General features: G+C 45.5%; 2 protein-coding genes across 3 annotated transcripts in view; both read left to right on the top strand.

The window, feature by feature from the left end:
- PUF60 (poly(U) binding splicing factor 60) overlaps nucleotides 1-26,075 on the top strand; it is a 53,087-nt gene that overhangs the window by 5,392 nt on the left and 21,620 nt on the right. The gene's annotated exons all lie outside the window — the stretch shown is intronic.
- On the top strand, nucleotides 23,575-24,692 carry LOC311515201 (large ribosomal subunit protein uL2m-like). The gene is given in 2 exon segments (XM_084618090.1): nucleotides 23,575-23,955; nucleotides 23,959-24,692. Coding segments are annotated over 2 exon segments (603 nt in total). The 5' UTR covers nucleotides 23,575-23,646; the 3' UTR covers nucleotides 24,253-24,692.

The following is a 26,075-nucleotide window of genomic DNA, read 5'->3' as shown; positions in this document are numbered from 1 at the left end:
CAAATGAATTACCATCTATGGTTCCTAAATCTGACAGAGATGTAGTTATCTCTGTCCATACAAAATGTCTTTCAGGGAGGACCCAGGTTGACCCTGGGGTCCTCTGCTTTAGTTTAGTGTCCCTGGCCCTGTGAGAGTTCAAAGAGCAAAGAGATGAAAATATTCTTTATTGATTGAATCCCACATTAGCATTTCCATTGTTTTGCTGTGGATTGATGTCAGGTTAGCAGCCCAGCCTGGGTCACCCCGCTGGCCCTTTTTGAGTGTTGGTGCAACATTAGCACTCTTCTGTTCTTCTGGAATTTCCCTGGTGTGCCAGAATTTGTTTGAAAATTAATAGCTGGCCAGAGATCTCCTCATCCAACTCTCTTAGTATTCTTGGTGCAAGTTATCTGGCCCTTCTGATTTAAAAATGTTTATTCCTAATAGATGCTGTTTCACACACATACACCTTCACCAGGCTCATCTGTGCTTGGCTGGTAGGACTAGTAAGACTGGTGGAGTGCTGAACCGGTCCTGGCTTGTGGCATAGCTGGACCCTATGCTGTATATTCCCCCCCTCTTCCTCCCTGTTCATGAAAGGGTCTCTGTCTTGGGCTCCTCTGAGACATCCATGGTGGTTCCAAAGTGCTGGTTGGGTCCCTGTCAAATACAGCATGCAGCTCCTTGCAAAAGAAGCAGTCTGCAGCTCAGCATCAGATTGTTTGCCTCCACAGCCTTGTGCTATGTCTGGCACAGGTCCTTTGTTTTCATAGACGATTAGGGTTGGAAGAGACCTCAGGAGGTCATCTAGTCCAACCCCCTGCTCAAAGCAAGACCAACACCAACTAAATCATCCCAGCCAGGGCTTTGTCAAGCTGGACCTTAAAAATCTCTAAGGAAGGAGATTCCACCACCTCCCTAGGTAACGCATTCCAGTGCTTCACCACCCTCCTAGTGAAATAGTGTTACCTGATATCCAACCTAAACCACCTCCGCTGCAACTTGAGACCATTGCTCCTTGTTCTGTCATCTGCCGCCACTGAGAACAGAATAGATCCATCCTTTTTGGAACCCCCCTTCGGGTAGTTGAAGGCTGCTGTCAAATCCCCCCCTCACTCTTCTTTTCTGCAAACTAAACAAGCCCAGTTCCCTCAGCCTCTCCTCTTAAGTCATGTGCCCCAGCCCCCTAATCATTTTTGTTGCCCTCTGCTGGACTCTCTCCAATTTGTCCACATCCCTTCTGTAGTGGGGGGCCCGAAACCGGACGTAATACTCCAGATGTGGCCTTACCAGTTCCGAATAGAGGGGAATAGTCACTTCCCTCAATCTGCTGGCAATGTTCCTTCTAATGCAACCTGATATGCCATTAGCCTTCTTGGCAACAAGGGCACACTGTTGACTCATATCCAGCTTCTCATCCACTGTGATTCCCCAGGTCCTTTTCTGCAGAACTGCCTCTTAGCCAGTCGGTCCCCAGCCTGTAGCAGTGCATGGGATTCTTCCGTCCTAAGTGCAGGACTCCGCACTTGTCCTTGTTGAACCTCATCAGATTTCTTCTGGGCCAATCCTCTAATTTGTCTAGGTCACTCTGTACCCTATTCCCTCCAGCCTATCTACGTGTTTCTCCAGCTTAGTGTAATCCGTGAACTTGCTGAGGGTGCAATCTATCCCATCATCCAGATCATTAATGAAGATGTTGAACAAAACCGGCCCTAGGACCGACCCCTGGGGCATGCCGCTTGATACCAGCTGCCAGCTAGACATTGAGCTGTTGATCACTACTCATTGAGCCCAACCATCTAGCCAGCTTTCTATCCACCTTATAGTCCATTCATCTAGCTCATACTTCTTTAGCTTGCTGGCAAGAATACTGTAGGAGATCGTATCAAAAGCACTGCTTATGTCCAGATATATCACATCCACCACTTTCTCCATATCCACAGAGCCAGTTATCTCATCATAAAAGGCAATCAGGTTGGTCAGGCATGACTTGCCCTTGGTAAATCCATGCTGGCTGTTCCTGATCACCTTCCTCTCCTCTAAGTGCTTCAAAATAGATTCCTTGAGGACCTACTCCATGATTTTTCCGGGGACTGAGGTGAGGCTGACCGGTCTGTAGTTCCCCGGATTCTCCTTCTTCCCTTTTTTAAAGATTGGGGGTGCACTATATTTGCCTTTTTCCGATAGTCCGGGACCACCTCCGATCACCACGAGTTTTCAAAGATAATGGCCAATGGCTGTTGCTGATCCAAGTTTCACCCTTTTGCTTGCATCCCCCATGCAATCTTTTTGTACATGTCCATGTTTCTGCAGCTGATTTTTAACTGTGCTTGCACAGCTCTTCTCCCCACAGATCCAGGAGATCCAATACCGCCTTTTTACTCCAGGCAGGAGCGTGTCAAGTGCACAGAGCCAGAATGGTTGGTTGGGCAGTTGAACACCATCAGGGCAAGCTAGGTGTGCTTGCTGAGGAGGGCAATCAGAAAAAGGCATTTCAGAAATAAGCAGGAGGTTTTAAGGGGGGTGGCAGCAGCTTCCGGTCTTTGTGACCTTTGGGCAAAGGAGTTTACAATTGTGATCATAGTGGTCACTGTCACAGGAACTGGGGCATTGTGGGACAACTGCTGGAGGACTACTAGGGTCAACAGGGGTCACAAAGTGCCTCTATTTGCACAACATCAACCTCAGTAGGTTGACCATGTCTCCATGCCTTGTAGCGTGATGGTCTTACTCTGTCACAGTAATGGGGTGCTTACATCAGCTAGAGAAATTTGAATATAGAGATGCACAAATAGGTCAACGAAAGATCATGGAATCATAGAAGATTAGGGTTGGAAGAGACCTCAGGAGGTCATCTAGTCCAATCGCCTGCTCAAAGCAGGACCAGATATGAAGTCTTTGAGTCAAAAATGACTTACATTGACCTAAATTTGTAGTGTAGACCAGGCCCTGGTGTCTAGAGTAGGGCACCCTCAAAGATTAGACTGGTGTTCAACATCACCTGAACATCTTAACCTGATATGGCGGTTACAGTCACAAAATGGAGTTCACAGTTTGACACAGACCACCACCAATCTGTCACACTTGTCAGCACAGGGCTTGAGTGGCTGGAGTATAGATTAGAGCTGGGAAGTTGCTGGCTTCTACTAGCTGGAGTACCGTTGTCCATTCCTGCCAGTATCACTACACAGTAGACTTTTGTGAAGGATTGTTAAGAACAGCTTTTCTACTCAGTAGTGCTGGTGAAATCTAGGGAAGCACAAGAGCTTCATTAGAATGCTAGGATTAACACCCTGACTCTTGAGGAAAAGTATATTCTATTTCTAAAGACCTTACCTGCTCAAAGCTGTCTTACGTCTTACTCCAACAGCACAGTACCCCCAGCAATGAAATTCCATCTAAAGAGTTGGTGCCTATCACTATAGTATCCAAATATTTCCAAAAGATAACCGTGTGACTATCATCTTAGTTGGGGAGAATAATAGCAGCAATATAACATAGGTAATTTCTATGAGGATCTACTCTCCAGTTAACAGGAGTTTTGTATTCAGTACACCCATTAAAAGTATAATGAACGTCTTTCACGTGTGAGAATTTTTGGGTAGAATTTCTATTTCCAGGGGCTTTTAAATTCTGGATCAAAATTCTGTGCTGAAACTGGGAACGCAGATTCTATGCTGTGGGAGGCTAGTAGGTTTAAATTCATTAGGTTTTTTTAAACATATAAATGGGAGTTTTCTGTAAGTGAAAAATGACTAGCAATCTGTGTGAGAGATTTTTGCAGCTTGTTGCAACCCACCTGCATTCACTGGGTGAAATGGATCTTCCCTTCCTTGCAATAATTTCCTGAGGGATACTGAGCTGTGTGGGCAAGGCGGGACCGACACTGTCAGGTTATGAGGGATGTGGTGTTGCTAATGATGATGTTTCTCTGCTAGAATTATTTCTAATTTTCTATGAACCGTACAAAGTGTGTTGTAAAATCTGCACTTGTCAATGCCAGGCCTCTTGATATATGTAAAGAGAGCAAGTGTCCTGATGTAACTCAGCTCGGTGACAGTTATAGATTCATAGATTCCAAGGCCAGAAGGAACCATTCTGATCATCTGCTCTGACCTCCTGTAAAACACAGGCCATAGAACTTCCCTGAAAATGTTCCTAGAGCACATCTCTTAGGCCTTGTCTACACTTGCAAGTTAGAGCGCATTAAATCAGTCCCGGGTGCCCTAATTCCTGAGGTGTTCACACTGGCAAGGCACTTAGAGCGCCTGGACTCCACAGCTGGAGCACCCCTGGTAATCCACCTCCACGAGAAGCATAGAGCTTTCTGCACCCGCCTGGAGTGCTGGGGTGTCAGTGTGGACGAGGTGTTGCATTACTGTGCTGTGATTGGCCTCCGGAAACATCCCATAATCCCTTGAAGTCAAATGGCTACTCTCGTTGTTTTGAACTCAGCTGCAGGCATGCGGATATCCCCTTTCAAAGCTCTGTTTTCTGACAGCTGGCATGCTTCTCTGCTCCGGGACACAAAGCAAACCATTACTGTGGAATGCTCCTGCTGCAGAGGCAGGGCCCGCGGGTATTTGTGTGTGAGAGAGAGGGGCGCGGGGGGTGGGGTCTGATGTGGTTTCCCCTAAAAAAGGAGTGCTCCTTTTCTTTTTGCGGATACAGACTAACACAGCTGCTACTCTGAAACCTGTGGTTTCCCCTGCTGCTGTCTGAACTTACAAGACCGCATGCTGATGCACTCTCAGCCCCCCAAAACACACTGTTGCCTCCCCCCACATACACACAACACACTCCCTGACACACTCCATCCCCCCCATTTGAAAAGCAGCTGGCAATCTAGTTGGATGCCCTGGAACAATGGGATTGGGAAACCTGCATCATGTGATGCTGGGCCTGCCTCATTAGGCATTGCAAACCCTTTCCAAAGCATGCTGCAGCCACTTGCACACTGGGACAGCTATCACAATGCACTTCTCTCTGTGGCGTTGCAAGAGCTGCTAATGTGGCCACACCACTGCACTTATAGCTAACAATGTGAACACACGGCAGCAGCGCTTTCTCTGCTGCTGTCTCTCAGGGCTGATTTAACTCCCAGCGCTCTACATATGTGAGTGTAGACTAGCCTTAGATAAACATCCAGTGTTTGATTTAAGAATTGGCTGTGAAGGAGAATCCACCATGACCCTTGGTAAATAGTTCCAATAGTTAATTACCCTCTGTTAAAAATTTATGCATTATTTCCAGACTTGTGCCTTATTTCCGGTGATAGAAACTACAGCCAGGGAGTTATTCAGAGAGAGCTGTACGAGTCCTTTTAAAAAAAAAAAAAGAGATGAAAATGATGGCACCTCCCACAAGGCATTCTGTTAACTCTGTACTGGGCTGTGGTACTCCAGCATGTGTTAATAACAGGTTCCCAAGCCTTGATGCAGGAGAGGGAGTGTGACATTCCACCCTCACCCCTTCCTTCTGCTGTAGCCAGTTAAAATGTGTGTACGGGAGAGTGCTTGTTTATTTACAGCTTCATTCTGCTTGTTTCTTCAAGTCTTTTTAATCTTTGTATTTTTGTTTGTCACTCACATTTCCTAAAATGAACTAGATTCTGTATTTTTCTTTTTTCTCTTGTGTGTTTTTATACTTTAGAGAAATTCCCATCCATATAATTTTGCAACAAGTGTGCCTGAACTCTTGGAGTTCAAACCACCGTAAAAGGCTGACCACCTTACAGAAGCAGTGTTCATAGCAACAGGTATCCAGTTTCTATTTATTACTTTTATAAAGACAGTTATCCGCCTCCCGTTCCTGTTTTTTCCCTCTTCCTTCCATTTCTCTCCTCCTCTTCCAACCTTTTCCTGGTGTGTTAACTAGGCCAGATTCCATCATAGCCATAATAGAAATAGGGACTAGCTGCCTTTCAGGGGTAATTATAGGTTTCAGAGTAACAGCCGTGTTAGTCTGTATTTGCAAAAAGAAAAGGAGTACTTGTGGCATCTTAGAGACTAACCAATTTATTTGAGCATAAGCTTTCGTGAGCTACAGCTCACTTCATCGGATGCATACTGTGGAAAGTGTAGAAGAATTATAGAAGAATGTCAAGAGTTATAACATTCATAAACCAGTCGGAGAACACTTCAATCTCTCTGGTCACGCGATTACAGAGATGAAAGTTGCTATATTACAACAAAAAAACTTCAAATCCAGACTCCAGGGAGAGACTGTTGAATTGGAATTCATTTGCAAATTGGATACAATTAACTTAGGCTTGAATAGAGACTGGGAGTGACTAAGTCATTATGCAAGGTAACCTATTTCCCCTTTCCCCCCCGCCCCCCCAGACGTTCTTGTTAAACCCTGGATTTGTGCTGGAAATGGCCCACCTTGATTATCATACACATTGTAAGGAGAGTGATCACTTTAGATAAGCTATTACCAGCAGGAGAGTGGGGTGGGAGGAGGTATTTTTTCATGCTTTGTGTGCATATAAAAAGATCTTCTACACTTTCCACAGTATGCATCCGATGAAGTGAGCTGTAGCTCACGAAAGCTTATGCTCAAATAAATTGGTTAGTCTCTAAGGTGCCACAAGTACTCCTTTTCTTTTTTCAGGGGTAATTGTTACCTTGTCATTCTTAACCAATTGGATTATCTTATCACTGAGGACTTGGTAAGAGATAATACTCCTTTTGTGCTCTGCCAGGAGATAGGGAAGTACTAGACCCAGTGCACCCTCCACAGTCTGCAGGAGAAGAAGAGGAGAAGAAAAAACTAGGTTTTCCTGAACAAAGTCACTTGGCCAAAAGCCATTAGCGTTCTCACACAGGGCCCTTGATGTTCCCATATGAAGCACGTTTTCTTGTAAGTGCCTGTGTACAGAGTATTTCTGTTAGCTGCAGCAGTGTTGTATGTTTGACATTTTTTCGATCTCTCTTTAGAGGAAGGTGGAACTAGTATAGGGCTGGGAACCAGGAACTCCTGAGTTTGTGTCTGCTCTGACACTGATTTGCTGCATGGCCTTTGGCAGGTCACTTTACTCTGAGCTTTGGTTCTTGGCCCCCTCCTCGCCCCCCACCTCTCCCCCCCAAAAAAAGAAAAGAAAACTGGATAATTTGGGTTTACTTTGGAGGTTGAAAGTTTTAACACATTAACAATGTAAGGTGTTTTGAAGCTGTACAAAGCTAGATAAGTGCTCACTATTATTTTTATGAATAATAGCTTTGCAGTTCACCTTTAAATTAATGTGAAAACTTAGTTAATCCCGTGCTGATCTGCTGAATCCCACCTTGTAACTAAGTTGTGGGTAGCATTCTACACAAAATAAGTTTTAGTTGAACACTTTAAAAGCTGTTTCTTCCTTCCATTTTGTTCTGAATCCTTCTGGCACTTCGACATTCACTTGAGGATATTCTAGAAAGCATAATTCTGACATGATCATGAGACTGAGATTTCTGTTTTCTGATATTACATGGATGCTGTCAATGAATTATATTTGTTATGCGCAAACAGAATATAGTCCCAAACAATAATTATTTATACTTGGCTTTAAAAGGGTTTTGAAGCTTAAGAGGAAAACAATCACAAGCAAAACTGAATGAGGAGTACTTGTGGCACCTAAGAGACTAAAACTTATTTGAGCATAAGCTTTTGTGCATCTGATGAAGTGGGTTTTAGCCCACGAAAGCTTATGCTCAAATAAATTTGTTAGTCTCTAAGTTGCCACAATTACTCGTTCTTTTTGCTGATACTGACTAACACGGCTGCCACTCTGAAACCTGTCACCAAGCAAAACTGAGTGAGAGGAAAATTTTTTAAAAGATCAATTATAATTGGGAGTTTTTAAAGACAATTTTACTAGATGCCCAAATACTACAGTTCCGCAATCACAAAAGAGGACTTCATTTTAAAATGATCTGGTTAAGAGGGAAAGTGAAAGCAGCATTAATGGAAAGGGACAATATCCCCGCTAATCACAAATGGAAAACTGGGTAAGTTCATATGAATATATATACCCCAAACAAAAGACATCCTAGCAATGCTGTAAGTCTGCTACGAGATCGGGATAGTAAAATTGCTGCTGTTAAGGAAATGGCAGAAGTATTTGATTGACCATATGGATTCCACTCTTGGTGTGCATGCGCCCTACGTGCATAAGATCAATTTATTTTGGTGACAGGTGTCTATTTTGGCCTGTGTCTGAGGTGCCCTTGGAGCCCCCCTCCTTTCTTTCACACACCTGAGGGCATAAAGAGCAGAGTGTGTCTGATTGTTTCTCAGTTCCTTCTTACTGCCTGTGCCACTGAGACAAAAACCCTGCAGTGTCGGCTTTCTCCACTAATGGTACAGTTTTCCTTAGCTTTGTATGTGTTATTTTGGGAGTGCAGTTAGGATAGTTTTTCTCCTTTTATGACTATTGGGGAAAATCTATTTAGTTTTATTTATATATTTTCTTCATTAAATAATTTGTTAGCCTAGGACACCCTCTTCCCACCCCTCCCTCCCTTCCCGCCATCAAGGGACTATTTGGTGGACTCAATACCAGAGTCAGTCATCTTTTCTTGAAACACTTAGGGTGGTCCTATCCAAGCCACCAGCCTTTTGGAGTCACTGATGTGTCAAGTTAAAGGGGTATCCCTTTACTGACGTCTCCTCTCACAGAACAGCCCTTCCCTTGGAGGAGTTGTAGTCCTTTTCCTCCTCTGCTGAGGTACCAGGTACCACTTTGGGACTTAGGGACGGACTCTTAAGAAAGAGTCTTTGAGGGATAGAAGAAAGATACCTGTGGCTCATAGAGATCCTACCTGGTACCCCCTCATATGTCCTTCATCTCAAGACCCTTTCCTACACCATCTGTGGCCTTACTGGATACTCTAGAATTTACAGCCATCCACAAAGAGACCATTATCTCAGGCAAGACAGTTGGGTACAGCCGCATATGTGTGAGGCAGGAGGAGGAGAGTGAGGAAGAACACCAGCTGCTAGAGAGAGAGCAACTGATCCCTGCTGCAATCTCCGCATCGTCGCCAAATGAGGCAGTGAATCCATCCACGTCTGTCTCAGTTGTTGAATTTCAAGGTATTCTAGGACTTGATGAAGAGCATGATGGAAACTTTGGCTATATCCTTGGAAGTAGTCCAAGAAAAGCAGTACAAACTCTTGGCTATTCTATATCCTTCTTTACCAGGGCGGCTCACCGGGCTCATTAATAAATGTCTAGTGGAGCATGCAAAAAATGTGGCCCATACCTGTATCAGATGTGTCTGGCTTCAAGAGTAAGCTTGATAAGTTTATGGAAGAGATGATATGATGGGATAGCCTAATTTTGGCAATTAATTGATCTTCGACTATTAGCGGTAGATATGCCCAATGGCCTGTGATGGGATGTTAGATGGGGTGGGATTGGAGTTACTATAGAGAATTCTTTCCTGGGTGTCTGGCTGGTGAGTCTTGCCCACATGCTCCGGGTTTAGCTGATCGCCATATTTGGGATCAGGAAGGAATTTTCCCCGAGAGCAGATTGGCAGAGGCCCTGGGGGTTTTTCACCTTCCTCTGCAGCATGATCACTTGCTGGAGGATTCTCTGCACCTCAAAGTCTTTAAACCACGATTTGAGGACTTCAGTAGCTCAGACATAAGTTAGGGGTTTGTTACAGGAGTTGGTGGGTGAGATTCCATGGCCTGCGTTGTGCAGGAGGTCAGACTAGAAGATCATAATGGTCCCTTCTGACCTTAAAGTCTATGATTCTATGATCAGTTGTGGCCATGTCAAAAAGAACTGATAGGAGGTACCCAGGTCCCTGCTAAGGGATTTGACTGTTTTTATTCATATCCAGCATCATTTACATCTTCTGCTGCTTTTTCAGTTCAGGAGAGTGATTCTGGCCTCTCTAATTCCCTAAGTTAGATCTTCAGGACTGATTTGCAGCTCTTCACCTCCAAAATGCCTATTTCCATATGTTCCTCTTTCCAGCCCACAGGAAATACCTCAGAGTCCTGGTAGGAACAGCCCCCTGCCAGTACAGGGTCCTGCCGTTTGGTCTTTCTACAGCACCCAGGGGATTAATCCAATGCTTGGCGTGGGTATAGCGGCTCCTCTAAGGAGACACAGAATCCAGGTTGTATCCTTACTTCAGTGACTGGCTGATTCTTGGAAGATCACCCCAACAGATGACCAGTTCTATTCAAGTAATTCTAAAACCCAGTTGTGCTTTTGGCCTTTACTACGTCCCCTGTCAATAGGTTCCACAGGTTGACTCTGCGTTGTGTGAAGTACTTCCTTATGTTTGTTTTAAACCAGCTGCCTATTAATTTCATTGGGTGACCCCGGCCCTTGTGTTATGTGAAGGGGTAAATAACACTTACTTTCTCCACGCTATTCATGATTTTATAGACTTCTATCATATCACCCCTTAGTCGTCTCTTTTCTAAGATGAAACGTTCCAGTCTTTTTAATCTCTTCTCATATGGAAGCTGTTCCATCCCCCCAATCATTTTGTATCCCTTCTCTGTACTTCTCCCAATTCCAATATATCTTTTTTGAGATGGGGTGACCAGAACTGCACGCAGTGTCCAAGCTGTGGGCGAACCAGGGATTGTTATAGTGGCAATAGGATATTTTCTCTTTCATTATCTGTCCCTTTCCTAATGGTGCCTAATGCTCTTTTCACTTTTTTGACTGTCCCTGCACACTGACTGGATGTTTTCGGGGAACTATCCATGATGACTCCAAGATCTCTTTCTTGAGTGGTAACAGCTAATTTAAAACCCATCGTTTTGTATGTATAGTTGGGATTATGTTTTCCAATCTGCATTACTTTACATTTATCAACATTGAATGTCGTCAGCCATTTTGTTGCCCAGTCACCCAGCTTTGTGAGATCCCTTTGTAACTCTTACTCCTGAGGGAATTCTGCACCAAAAAATTATGCGCACAGTATTTTAAAATTCTGCAAATTGTATTTGTCAATAAATAAATGTGGCTTCAGCATGGCAGTGGGGAGCACAGGGCACTGGCTGCATTGAGGTGGGAGATCACCCTGAAGCCCCCACCTACCCCGGTACAAGGACTTGGCGGTGAGACTGCACCTGATCCAGACACAGTGCAGGGGCTGACCCTGACCCAGAAACACCCCAGGGCCATGCCCCTCTGTGCCAGGTGTGGGTGAGCAGACTCAGCCCGGCAGGATCCAAGTGTGGAGGGGCTTAGTGTGGGGTGAGAGGTTTCTGTGTGGGCCAATCTGTGTGTGGGCGGCTCAGTGGGAGATCACAGAATATCAGGGTTGGAAGGGACCTCACCACTGACGATGATTTTTGATGCACCACAGATCCAGGAGAAGTGTAGAGAAGAACACAAGCCATTGTTTGTCATTATTGACCTAACTAAAGCTTTTGATTCCATCAATCGTGAAGCTGTCTAGATTCGGTTGTCCATTATCCATGTCACAGTTAGTAATTCTGCAATTTCGTATTTGAATTCCTTCAGAACTCCTGGATGAATCCCATCTGGTCCTGGTGACTTATTACTGTTTATTTTATCAGTTGTTCCAAAACTACTTCTGTTTATACCTCAAGCTGGAATAGTTCCTCAGATTTGTCATCTAAAAAGAATTACTGAGGTGTGGGAAATTCCCTCACATCCTCTGCAGTGAAGACTAATACAGAGAGTTCATTTAGCTTCTCTGCAACCATCTTGTCTTCCTTCAGTGCTCCTTTAGCACCTGGATCGTCCAGTGGCTCCATTGATTGACAGGCTTCCTGCATCTGATGTTCTTTAAGAAATTGCTGTTAGTTTTTGTATTTTTTGTTAGTGGCTCTTCAAATTCCTTTTTGGCCTGCCTAAGTGTACTTTTACACGTGACTTGCCAGAGTTTGTGTTCCATTCTATCTTTCTCAGTAGGATTTGACATCCTATTTTTAAAAGCTGCCTTTCTGTGTCTAACCACCTCTTTTAATCTGTTGTTTAGCCAGGGTGGCATTTTTTTGCTCCTCTTACTGATTTTTTTCATTTGGAGTATACATATAGTTTGAGCCTCTACTATGGTGTCTTTAAAAAGTTTCCGTGCAGCTTGTAGGCATTTCATTCTTGTTGCTGTTTGTTTTTAGTTTCTGTTTAACTAGCCACCTCCTTTTTGTGTAGTTCCCCTTTTGAAGTTAAATGCTACTGTGGTGGGTTTCTTTCATATTTTCCCCCTACAATCATGTTAAATTTAAATACATTACGGTCACTTTTATCCAGCGGATCAGCCAAATTCACCTCTGGGACCGGATCCTGTTTGCCAGTTAAGACTAAACCAAGAATTCTCTCTCCCCTTGGGGGTTCCAGAACTAGCTGCTCCAAGAAGTAGTCATTAATGGTGTCTAGAAATTTTATCTCTGCATCTTATCCTTAGGCGACATGTTCTAAGTGACTGTGTGGGTTGTTGAAGTCCCCCATTATTGTTGGGTTATTTTCCATCCACAGAGTCAAGACCATGCAGATCTGTGCTTCCATGTCATATAAGACCTGAGTTTTTAAGGCAACACTGCACCCTACACATCTTTCTAACTGAGGTCTGGTCTGCACTAGGAAATTTAGGTTGGCATAACTAAGGGTATGTCTACACTGCCCACCTTAGAGTGTGGCTCCGGCAGCGCTGTGACTTGGGCAGTGTAGTTACACTTTATCACGGGGGGGGAGAGCTCTCCTGGTGACTTTAAAAAAAACCCACCCCGAAGTGCTGAAAGTGGCAGCGTAGACACATCCTAAGTGTCTCATGGCTGTGAAAAATTTTCACCTCTGAATGATGCAGTTAAAGCACTCTAACCTCCAGTGTTGACGGCACTAGATCAATAGAGTATCGGGGGTAGCCGTATTAGTCTGTATCCCCAAAAACAAGGAGCCTGAAAGGTGGCACCGTAAAGACTAACTGATTTATTTGGGCATAAGCTTTCGTGGGTAAAAAACCTACTTCTTCAGATGCATGGAGTGAAAATTACAGATGCAGGCATTATTATACTGACACATGAAGAGGAGGGAGTTACCTCACAAGTGGAGAGCCAGTGTTGACACTGGTGTCAGTGACACTGAGGTCCAAGGGCACTCCAGGGGGGGTCCAAGAGCCCTGCTGAGAAACTCCTCCCCCTCCCTCCCAGCACTCTGGGGAACACGGTTTCTACCTGCCCTGGCTTCGCACTGCTCCCGGAAGCAGCCAGCACGTCCCTGCGACCCCTGGGGGAGGAGGGGGTCTCCACGTGCTGCCTCTGCTCCGAGCGCCAACTCCTCCCCCCCACCCCCCCCACCTAAGAGCCGCTGCCAGAGGGATGTGCTGGTCATTTTTGGGAGCTGTTCAAGGTAAGCACCCCCCCTGCACCTCTGCCCAGAGCCTGCACCAAAATGCCCTCCCTGAGCCTGCACCTGACCCCCTCCTGTACCTTAACCCCCTGCCCCAGCCTGGTGAAAGTGCAGGATAGCGAGCAAGGGAGGGAGGGGGGATGGAGTGGGCGGGGCAGGGCCTTATGGAAGAGGATGGGGCAAGGCTGAGCGGGGGGGTCCTCGGGTTGCTAAAGTTTGAGAACCGCTGGTGTAGACAATCCCTGATCTGCTAACTCTTCATGCTGTTCACTATTTATGTGATTTATGTTTGATTAAAGCAAAATGGCTTTTTACTGCCATCTGTCCCAGAAATGTCCAGAGAATCACTTACTTCTCTAATGCTCATCCTTAAGCTGGTATAAGAGTCCCCCTATCTCCATAATGAAGGTCCTTTAACTCTCTGCCAGCCATAGTGTTTGCAAACTATTCTTCTCCACTTATATTCCCCAAAGTTTTTGGAAATGAGGCACTGAAGATATTCAGCTATACCCCTTGGTCACTCAGTTCTGTCCTCTACTGTCTGCCTTCTCTGTTACCAGAGAAAACTTTCTTACAAAATCCCTCTTCTGTTTGCACTGCCTTGTGGCAGCATTTTCTGGAATGGCTGTTCTAGCAGCTTCTATGTAGGTTTGCCTCTCTTGAAGAGGTTAGATTCTTGTACTTCAACCTCTCCTGCCTGCTTGCCCAACTGACATCCCCAGACCAGGGATGGCTTAAAACAGGAGCATTTTATTAAAGAATTAACAAAATAAAAAGCCCAAACACTTTCATAGTTCTTGCACAGGCCCACTGTGGCTGAGTCTTTCTGGAGCATACTATGTGCTGCTGCTGCAGCTATGCTCTGTTCCCCAGAGCTGTGATCCCTTTTGACCTCTTCAGCGTAGCTCCAGTCCTTAAAGGGATAAGCTGCAGATAAATGTTACCCTGGCATTCCCTTATGAGTTACCCAGGTTCACGGCAATACTAGGAAAAGCTGATTGGACTGATGACAACAGTGAAATTTACTTGGGCATGATACCGTTGTCCCTCAGAAAATTATAGCTATTACAGAATGAACCAGTGGTCTTTCTCCACAGCATGGGCTACCACAATTATATTTTGATCAGAAAGGTTGCTGAGTATCAGGAAAGGCACCCATAATAAAGAGCCCCATTCCAAAGCTGGTGAAAGATCCACTTTGACTAATGTGGTGACAAGATGTTGTCAATCAGCAGTAACATAGGGTTATGAGAATTGCAGAAAATATTTAAACTTTCCACCATAATTCATCCAGTCTACACAAAGAAAGTATTGTAGTTCCTTGGAAAAAGAAGGCTGAAGGAAATGTCAGATACTAGAACATTTTTAGTCATCCTGCCCTTTTAAAATAGTCATAGCAAGCCTCAAATTATTGACCAAGTGAAATGAGGCCTTAGAGTCAAATCACTGCTTTTCTTTGTCTACACGTACATAACACAATAACTTCTGAAAACAGCAGCTGACCAACTGCAAAATTTTGGGGAATGTTTTAGGTATCACAGTGGGCATAGTTCTGTTTAGAATAATAGAATATTAGGGTTGGAAGAGACCTCAGGAGGTCATCTAGTCCAATTCTCTGCTCAAAGCAGGACCAACACCAACTAAATCATCCCAGCCAAGGCTTTGTCAAGCTGGGCCTTAAAAACCTCTAAGGATGGAGATTCCACCACCTCCCTAGGTAACCCATTCCAGTGCTTCACTACCCTCCAAGTAAAATAGTGTTTCCTAATATCCAACCTAGACCTCATCCACTGCAACTTGAAACCATTGCTTCTTGTTCTGTCTTCTGCCACCACTGAGAACAGCCGAGCTCCATCCTCTTTGGAACCCCACTTCAGGTAGTTGAAGGCTGCTGTCAAATCCCCCCTCACTCTTCTTTTCTGCAAACTAAACAAGCCCAGTTCCCTCAGCCTCTCCTCGTAAGTCATGTGCCCCAGCCCCCTAATCATTTTTGTTGCCCTCTGCTGGACTCTCTCCAATTTGTCCACATCCCTTCTGTAATGGGGGGACCAAAACTGGACACAGTACTCCAGGTGTGGCCTCACCGGTGCCGAATACAGGGGAATAATCACTTTCCTCGATCTGCTGGCAATGCTCCTACTAATACAGCCCAATATGCCATTAGCCTTCTTGGCAACAAGGGCACACTGCTGACTCATATCCAGCATCTCGTCCACTAATCCCCCAGGTCCTTTTCCGCAGAACTGCCGCTTAGCCAGTCAGTCCCCAGCCTGTTGCAGTGCATGGGATTCTTCCTTCCTAAATGCAGGACTCTGCACTTGCCTTTGTTGAATCTCCTCAGATTTCTTTTGGCCCAATCCTCCAATTTGTCTAGGTCACTCTGGACCCTATCCCTACCCTACAGCCTATCTACCTCTCCCCCCAGCTTAGTGTCACCTGCAAATTTGCTGATTTTGATGAAAAATGGAAATGCTGGATTTCCACGAACATCAGGCCCAGAAGCTTTGGCACTCTTTGCTGCTGCCTACACATTGTACAGGCAGCATCTTACTCAATGATTGTGTACTTCGTTGCTTACTATGGCTGAACTGTATATCTAGCCAGGCCCCTCACTTCAACTGGAGCAAGCCTCCCCTGCCAGGTGCTATTTGCACTTGAAAAGTCGGATAAGAAACAACTCTTGACTAAATGAGGAACCAAATGTATGACCCTCTACTCTTCTTTCCCGCCCCCCCCCAAACTGCTATAGAAAAATCAAGCAGTGCACAAACTACAAGACCTTTGAAAATGAGACTAACCCAAAAAGCAGAATTTTTGGCAACCTTTTTCACCCCCGTCAAAATGAAAATTCAGTTACTACACCATCACCAAAATATTGCTGTGCTACATTAGGGCTACAGGTAGAATTTGTGCAAAACTGGGGTCATTTGGTCGCTGGGTTCCCAATATATTGCATGCGTGCCAACACCACAAGCTATGAGCTTTTAATTTTCAAAATGCTCTTAAATCCATGTGTTTAGCAAGATTATATTGAATTTTGATATTACACAGGAAGGGGTGGGGGCTGGGTTGAGGAAACCTCAGGAAAGGGGGAAGCTCATGGAGATGAAAGGATCTGTTCGCAGTGAGTCAATTCATAGAGGGAAATTGATTGGTGATGAAAATGTTCTAAATTCAGAACTAAGCAAGTATGCGAAAGCCAAGTCCACCAGAGTCAGGATGAGTGGCAGCCCCTAGTCTAGGTTAAGAAGTTGTGACCAGTGTTTAGTCAAATATGTCTTGAAATGGTTCAGATGTTAAACCTCCTATCACGGTTCAGGGAAACTGCACCTGTATTTCCCCTCAAAGGTTCAGCAAGGGCATCCACTCTCAGGCTTCAGCTCCCCAGCTGTTGCCTTTTTGAGTGGAGACCCGTGTGTGTGTCCCTTTTGAGTGGGGTATTTCCAGGCTGTCCAGTTCCCTGCCTTCACTATTATTCCCAGCAAAGACAGTCTGCCTAAACAGGCCTGTCCGCTTTCTCTCCAGGGACAAGAACAGGTGTCATTGCTGCAGTTATAACATTACCACACAGCACTTCCTATGTGAGCCTACTCTATTCTTACTGTAAAAAAGCATTACAGAAAAAACTTGTTCAGAATAATAAAGGAACCTACCTACTTGCATGGTAGTAAGTTGACCAGAGTCCACCCCACTCTAACATGGATTCTGACAGGAACAGTCCTTCAGACCTTCCACCCAAGGGTTACAAGTTACATCATAACTTAAGCTCAGAACAAGCACACGGTCTTACGGGGCCTCAGTAGTCCAAGCCTTTCCAACCCTTCAAGGGATTGGAACCTTCTGTGGACTAGAAATCCTGTCCGTTTGCTGGATCAGGAAGAAGGCCGTGAGCCAGTTTAAAAACCAGGTTATTTATCTAAAAATCCTTTCTTTGTCTGTCAGTCTCTGGAAATCCAGTTTGAACTAGTATATGTGTACCTGTGGGGGGGAAGAGGAGAGGAGGATTGTGTTCAAATGTTGATAATGGAGGAAGTACATTAGCATCCCCCTCACTACTAGAAAAGTTACAGTGCCATATACCAACTGCAATTTTAATGCAATGTACCCCACAGATATTAACTCTAATTCAATACTTACTTACTTCAGTAAAGCTTATTTTAGTTCCGTAATCTTTGTGCAGGATGTTGCAGGATATTGTCAGCCTGTCACAACTCCAGTATGGAGGAGTTCTGTAATGTGAAAGCTGTAGCACCAAGATAAAGTTTAGACAGTGGTTCAAGTTGTACCAATGGGTACAGCAAAGGCTGCAGACAACCTCCTATTGATTCATTAACATGTCTGTTTCAGGGTCTTGCTTGCAATTTCCTTGGTTACAGCAAAGTGAACTTGGGAGGAGGGGTCATGAGGTACAGCTCAGGGCTGTGTGAAATGGATCAGATTCCTCAGTGCTGGTGGCATGCAGTAGAAGTGTGCTTGTCTCCAGTACAGAGACTCTCAGTTACTTGCTGCAGAGTAGCAACAGACTGTTTTCTGTTTGTTGCTGTAGAAGGGAGAGGTTTTGGGGTGGGACATAATTATCTGCCTCTTTCTATCCTCTTTGTCAGTTGGTGCATCTGTGATATCTCTTGTTTCAGTGCATCTTTCCTGGCATGCAGACCTTTTCTGGCTGTTATGGAATGCTCTGAGACTATCATGTTTGCTGCAGTTAATTAGGAGGACTCTTTAAAAACGTTTACTGCCATTATCTTTTATAAGCCTTTGGTTTCTTATTCAACTGTGAAGGACCAAGACACACATTCCCCTCTGAGAAGGATTCTTAGTTGTTTAGGCAGAGTTCTCCGGAAGATGCTGCTTTCTCCCTTTGAGTTTGATTGATACATCCTGCTATTTTAAAAGTGACTTTTCTGGTTACAAATGATTTATGCCTTAATCTAGGAAATACTCTAGTGAAAGGTTTCAGAGTAGCAGTCATGTTAGTCTGTATCCACAAAAAGAACAGGAGTACTTGCGGCACCTTAGAGACTAACAAATTTATTTGAGCATAAGCTTTCATGGGCTACAGCCCACTTCATCGGATGCACTGAATGGAACATATAGTAAGAAAAATGTATATACACACACATATACAGAGAAGGGTAAAGTTTCCATACAAACTGTAGGAGGCTAATTAGTTAAGATGAGCTATTATCAGCAGGAGAAAAAAACTTTTGTAGTGATAATCAAGATGGCCCATCTAGACAGTTGACGAGAAGGTGTGAGGATACTTAACATGGGGAAATAGTCAATATGTGTAATGACCCAGCCACTCCCAGTCTCTATTCAAACCCAGGTTAATGGTATCTAGTTTGCATATTAATTCAAGCTCAGCAGTTTCTCATTGGAGTCTGTTTTTTAAGCTTTTCTGTTGCAAAATTGCCACCTTTAAGTCTTTTACTGAGTGGCCAGAGAGGTTGAAGTGTTCTCCTACCGGTTTTTGAATGTTATGGTTCCTGATGTCAGATTTATGTCCATTTATTCTTTTGCGTAGAGACTGTCCGGTTTGGCCAGTGTACATAGCAGAGGGGCATTGCTGGCACATGATGGCATCTATCACATTGGTAGATGTGCAGGTGAATGAGCCCCTGATGGCGTGAATCATAGAATTATAGAATATCAGGGTTGGAAGGGACCTCAGGAGGTCATCTAGTCCAACCCCCTGCTCAAAGCAGGACCAATCCCCAATTAAATCATGTGGCTAATGTGATTAGGTTCTATGATGGTGTCACTTGAATAAATATGTGGACAGAGTTGGCATTGGGCTTTGTTGCAAGGATAGGTTCCTGGATTAGTGTTTTTGTTGCGTGGTTGCCGGAGAGTATTTGCTTCAGGTTGGAGGGCTGTCTGTAAGCGAGGACTGGTCTGTCTCCCAAGATCTGTGAGAGTGATGGGTCATCCTTCAGGATAGGTTGAAGATCTTTGATGGTGCGCTGGAGAGGTTTTAGTTGGGGGCTGAAGGTGACGGCTAGTGGCGTTCTGTAATTTTCTTTGTTAGACCTGTCCTGTAGTAGGTGACTTCTGGGTACTCTTCTGACTCTGTCAATCTGTTTTTTCACTTCAGTAGTGGGTATTGTAGTTTTAAGAATGCTTGATAGAGATCTTGTAGGTGTTCCTCTCTGTCTGAGGGATTGGAGCAAATGTGGTTGTATCTTAGATCTTGGCTGTAGACAGTGGATCATGTGGTGTGTCCTGGATGGAAGCTGGAGGCATGTAGGTAAGTATAGCGGTCAGTAGGTTTCCGGTATAGGGTGGTGGTTATGTGACCATCGTTTATTAGCACAGTAGTGTCCAGGATTGTGTGGATTGGTCTAGGCTGAGGTTGATGGTGGGATGGAAATTGTTGAAATCATGGTGGAATTCCTCAAGGGCTTCTTTTCCATGGGTGCAGATGATGATGATGTCATCAGTGTAGCGCAAGTAGAGTAGGGGCGTTAGGGGACGAGAGCTGAGGAAGTGTTGTTCTAAGTCAGCCATAAAAATGTTGGCATACTGTGGGGCCATGCGGGTACCCATATCAGTGCCGTTGACTTGAAGGTATATATTGTCCCCAAATGTGAAATAGTGAAAGGTTGCTTGGGATGTGTTGCTTTCTGACATATTGAACTGGTGCTGCAGGCTTATCATAGAGAGAGTTCATCTGTTTAATTTCTTACTCTGGAGGATGCAGAGAACAGAGGCCCGCAGAAGTTAAGGTGGTTCCTTCTCGACTGTGAAAGAAGTAAAAAGGTGCCTTTGTAGAGCTTCTGGTATAGAATAAGTCCTGTGTGGCATGTGTCCCTCTGAACATTCAAATATATGGTATAGGGTTTTCTGTCTGCAAGCATAAATTCCCATCTTTGACAATGTTGCCCCAGTCTCATAAGAATGGCCACACTGAATGAGACCAATGGTCCATCTAGTCCAGTATTCTGTCTCTGACAGTGGCCAGTATCAAATGCTTCAGAGGTAATGAACTGAACAGGACAATTTTGAGAGGTTCATCCTCTGTTGTCTAGTCCCGTTTCTGGGAATTCTGTTTCTAGTCCCGGAAGCCGCTGCATGGCCCTGCTCCGGTTCCTACACACTCCAATGGGAGCTGCGGGGGCAGTGCCTGCAGATGGGGCAGTGTGCAGAGCTGCCTGACTGTGCCTCCGCATAGGAACCGGAAAAGGGACATGCCACTGCTTCCGGGAGCCGTTTGAGGTAAGCGACGCTTGGAGCCTGCACCCCTGAGTCTTTTCCCACACCGTAGCCCTGACCACCCTCCCGCTCTCTAAACCCCTCAATCCCAGCCCGGAGCACTCTCCTGTACCCCAAATCCCTCATCCCTACCCCTGAGCCCGCATCCCCACCCCAATTTTGTGAGCATTCATGGCCCGCCATTTCTATTTCCCAATGTCACCCTCTGGCAAAATGTTTACCACCCCCCCCCCCCAACTCCCCCGGTCTAGGGACACCCAGAGCATGAATTTGCATCCCTAACCATCTTGGCTTATAGACCTATCCTCCATGATGGACCTATCCTTCATGAATTTACCTAATTCTTTTTTGAACCCAGTTGTATTTTTGGCCTTCACAACATCCTCTGGCAGAGAGTTCCTCTACACATGGACTGTGCATTGTGTGAAGAAATACTTCCCTTTGTTTTAAACCTGCTGCTTGTTAATTTCTTTGGGTGACCCCTGGTTCTTGTGTAGGGGTAAATAACACTTCCTTATTCATGTTCTCCATACCATTCATCTCATTGTGGGCCACTCCAGCTCAGCAGCTTCCCTGGCAGCCAATGCCACATACAAGTAGGATCCCAGGATGTCTGAGGTAATGACTCAGGAAATGTTAGATCGGTTTGAGGGATTGTCTGTATAGGAAAGGTGTACAAATGTAAACTAATGTGTGAAATTAAAACAATATAATTATTCTGGTATAGCCCCCATTCTTCAAAATGGAGATATACCTATCTCATAGAACTGGAAGGGACCTTGAAAGGTCGAATCCAGTCCCCAGCCTTCACAGCAGGACCAAGTACCGTCCCTTATTTTTGCCCCAGATCCCTAAATGGCCCCCTCAAACCACTGAGCTTCCCCCCCCATTGCAGTATAATAGTGGATTTTTTTTTCTGTTTAGCGTATGTGTGTTGGAAAGGGGCTAAACCAAAGTGACATGCCTATTTCTTACACTGAAATAGGCACATCCACAGAAGAGGTTATAGTGGTACGACTTCACCACTTATACCCAGTAAAATTTTCCCATGTAGACAAGACCTCAGAAGCTTTTTAATGATTCTTGAGTTCTGCCCTAAAACCTCAGTCATGCCAGCCAGTTTGCATTGCTACTAGCACCATAAACAGATGATAGGTTTTTGTGTGAGAACAGCAGTCGAATTAATGGGAACACAAGAGCTATACCTCATGCTAACTTGCTAGTGAAGACTGCCACAGTTCAGGGCAACTGCACCTGTATTCCCTTCTTGCAGTCCTGCAGTCTGACACCCATCTAGGCTCCAGGCTCCTTAGCCATCGCCTCTCTTGGGCAGAGACCCGTGTATATCTCCCTCCTGAATGGGGGATCTTTAAGGCTGCACATTTCCCTGCTTACATTATGATCATCCCCAGCCAGCTAGATTGTTTAAATAGGTCAGCATTTATTCTTTACTTTCTTTCCAAAGGCTAAAAACAGTGAAATTGCCGGCAGTTACAAGTTACTACACAGCTCTTTATAAGCAAGCACATTTATTCTTGAGGTGAAAGCATTACAGAGAAGGTATGTTAAAAACAATAAAATAACCTACACACATGCTGAAAAGCTTACCAGAGGTCATCCCAGTTCCAGCCTCAGACTCGAGTAGGTGTCAGTCTTTTAAAACCCACAACTGGGTTTACCCTGTGGTTACAAGTTCATAATTGTCTCAGATTCAGAACAAACATGAATACTTCAGTTTTTTCTTTATACAGTTTGGGATTTTGATCTTGTCCCCATGTAACAGGTGATCAGCGGAGAATGACTTGCTCCTCAAGGCAGGAAGGGCTGAGATTTTGCATAATCAGAAGTGGGGATTTACGTTCATCTTCCCCCAGATCTCTCATATGTCACATCTCCCCCTTCGAGAGGTTACATACAATCCCAGCCCACAATAATACGTAAACCATTCTTTTAACACAGTGGACCACAAAGATATTTAATCTTAATTCAATAAGGTCTCCCAAGGATACTTCAGGAAATTTCCCTATCTGTCACTATCGCAGGGCGACGACTCACTGCTGCGGCACCTCCTGCTGGTTGTCCAGGGAATTAGCTCTTTTCAGCCAGGAGCGCCTTCTGCTGTTCAGTGTCTCGCCTGCTGCTGGCCCTGTGCCTGTCCTGGACCCCGGTGCCCTTCTAGATTAGGATTCTGCCCCCTGGCAGTACCCCCTCAGTTTGGGTCCTCCTCTCTCAATGTAGCTAGTGTCTCTCTCTCTTTCTGGCCCACTGCCCTCTTATAAGGGCCAGCTGGGCCCTAATTACACAGGCTACAGCTGTGGCTGTTTTCCCAAACAGCCCAGCTTTTTCCATCTCAGCCCTCTCCCAGGGCTGTTTTAAGCCCTTCAAGGCATGGTGGAGGGGACCATCCCGCCACAGTCACAAAGACAAGCCCTAAGTCACTGCCATTATATCCATTCCTCTGGGTGTGTTTCTCACGGTTGGTACCACACTACCAGCAGCCTCCAAACCTGAAGTGTTTCTCTAATTCTTCTGTCAAGGTCAGAGTGGAAGAGGTAGTTGCTGTCTATTCTCTTCACCCCCACCACAGTTTGCTTGCTGCAAGCTTAGTTTCTTGAAGCACCCCTAGCTAATACTTGTGTGGTCTCCCTGAACCCCATTCCTTGCATAGTGGCACAGTGTATTAACCAGGAAGCCGTCAGGACAATAGCCAGGGCCTTGCTGCCAGTGGGACATGCAACGTATGTGTGGGGTTGTAGTCTTCCATTGTGTGATGCAATTCAGTTAATCATCCCATACAGTATTTATATTGGCCCTTTTCAATTTGTTGGTAGCTGTCCAGATTGGAGGCTCTGTCTACAAAAGGAGCTTTCATATTACCATACTCTTCAGGATGATCCGATTTTGAGTGGCAGTAAATATAAATAAATACCCGTATTGAGCAGTGTCTGGTAATAAGAACCTGTGGTACAGAGGTCAACAGAAGCCCAGGTAAAGCACATGAAGGCTGCTGAATCCCCTCTCCCAAACCAACAAGATCACTAGCAGGTTCCTCTGGGCAGCCTTGTCTGCCTACCACTGTGGATGGGATCAGCGGGGGACACAAGCAGCGCTACCTCATGATTGACTTCCAGCGGCTGCGCTACGGACCTGGAGCTGAGTCAGGCCCCTATGAGGAGAAGGTGATCCAGGTCCAGTACAACTCCTGCAGGTCGGCTGATATCGCCCTGGTGGCCAGCAGCAAGCAGAAACGCTGGATCACTGCAACAGAAAACATGCAGCCTGGCGACCTCCTCAAAACCTCGGGGCATATAGGCAGGATGGCAGTCTCTGCCAATGAAGGGGATGCATACCCTTTGGGAGCTCTGCCTGTGGAGACCCTGATCAATAACCTGAAAAGCCACCCTGGGAAAGGAGAGCAGTACATCTGAGCAGCAGGGACCTGTGGGGTGTTACTGTGGAAGGTGAATGGAACGGCCATCATGCAGCTGCCCTCTAAGAGACACATGCAGGTGCTGGAGACCAGCATAGCCACCGTGGGGCGAGTTTCGAACATTGACCACAACAAGCGGATCATTGGGAAAGCTGGCCGGAACCGCTGGCTGGGGGAGCGCCTGCGCAGTGGATTATGGCACTGCAAGGGCAGTTGGGCAGGACGCAAGATCAGACCACTCCCACCCATGAAGAGATGTGTCAACCTGCCCACAGCAGCAGCTCGGGCTTGACACCTGGCCCCGGTGCCTGCCCCTCAATGGCTCTCAATAAAATCAACACACACACACACACTCTCTCTCTCTCTCTCTCTCTCTCTCTCTCTCAAAAGGAATAATTAACCCATTATTAACAGGACAGGGAATTCTGTGGAAAGCAGAGGGTCTGAAACAGATCAAGAGGCAATGGAAAATCCAAGTCTGTTGGGGATGGGATGGAATTTAATGTGTGTAATATATACCATAGGGGGGAGAGTGCATCCTGTTGGGATGGCATCTAGAACAGCTCACTTCATCGGATGCATACTGTGGAAGGTACAGAAGATCTTTTTATACACACAAAGCATGAAAAAATGGGTGTTTACCACTACAAAAGGTTTTCTCTCCCCCCACCCCACTCTCCTGCTGGTAATAGCTTATCTAAAGTGATCCCTCTCCTTACAATGTGTATGATAATCAAGTTGAGCCATTTCCAGCACAAATCCAGGTGGACTCCTCCTGAAGGTCAAGACAGCAGACTGGACTTCTACATAGAGTGCTTCCGCCGACGTGCACAGGCTGAAATTGTGGAAAAGCAGCATCACTTACCCCACAACCTCAGCCATGCAGAACAACAGCCTCAGAAACAACTCTGACATCATAATCAAAAAGGCTGACAAAGGAGGTGCTGTTGTCGTCATGAATAGGTCGGAATATGAACAAGAGGCTGCTCGGTAGCTCTCCAACACCACTTTCTACAAGCCATTACCCTCTGATCCCACTGAGAGTTACCAAAAGAAACTACAGCATTTGCTCAAGAAACTCTCTGAAAAAGCACAAGATCAAATCCGCACAGACACACCCCTGGAACCCCAACCTGGGGTATTCTATCTGCTACCCAAGATCCATAAACCTGGAAATCCTGGGCGCCCCATCATCTCAGGCATTGGCACCCTGACAGCAGGATTGTCTGGCTATGTAGACTCCCTCCTCAGGCCCTACGCTACCAGCACTCCCAGATACCTTCGAGACACCACTGACTTCCTGAGGAAACTACAATCCATCGGTGATCTTCCTGATAACACCATCCTGGCCACTATGGATATAGAAGCCCTCTACACCAACATTCCACACAAAGATGGACTACAAGCCTTCAAGAACATCATCCCTGATAATGTCACGGCTAACCTGGTGGCTGAACTTTGTGACTTTGTCCTTACCCATAACTATTTTACATTTGGGGACAATGTATACCTTCAAATTAGCGGCACTGTTATGGGTACCCACAGGGCCCCGCAGTAAGCCAGCATTTTTATGGCTGACTTAGAACAACGCTTCCTCAGCTCTCGTCCCCTAACGCCCCTACTCTACTTGCGCTATATCGATGACATCTTCGTTATCTGGACCCATGGAAAAGAAGCCCTTGAGGAATTCCACCATGATTTCAACAATTTCTATCCAATCATCAACCTCATCCTGGTCCAGTCCACACAAGAGATCCACTTCCTGGACACTACTGTGCTAATAAGCGATGGTCACATAAACACCACCCTATACCAGAAACCTACCGACCGCTATTCCTACCTACATGCCTCCAGCTTTCACCCTGACCACACCACACGATCCATTGTTTACAGCCAAGCTCTGCGATACAACCGCATTTGCTCCAACTCCTCAGACAGAGACAAACAGCTACAAGATCTCTATGAAGCATTCTTACAACTACGATACCCACCTGCGGAAGTGAAGAAACAGATTGATAGAGCCAGAAGAGTTCCCAGGAGTCACCTACTACAGGACAGGCCTAACAAAGAAAATAACAGAACGCCACTAGCCGTCACCTTCAGCCCCCAACTAAA

The sequence above is a fragment of the Lepidochelys olivacea genome (assembly GCF_965140295.1).
Source record: "Lepidochelys olivacea isolate rLepOli2 genome assembly, chromosome: 2".
Taxonomy (NCBI): domain Eukaryota; kingdom Metazoa; phylum Chordata; order Testudines; family Cheloniidae; genus Lepidochelys; species Lepidochelys olivacea.
Note: the sequence above shows the minus strand (reverse complement) of the source record. Positions and strands in the feature narration are given on the sequence as shown.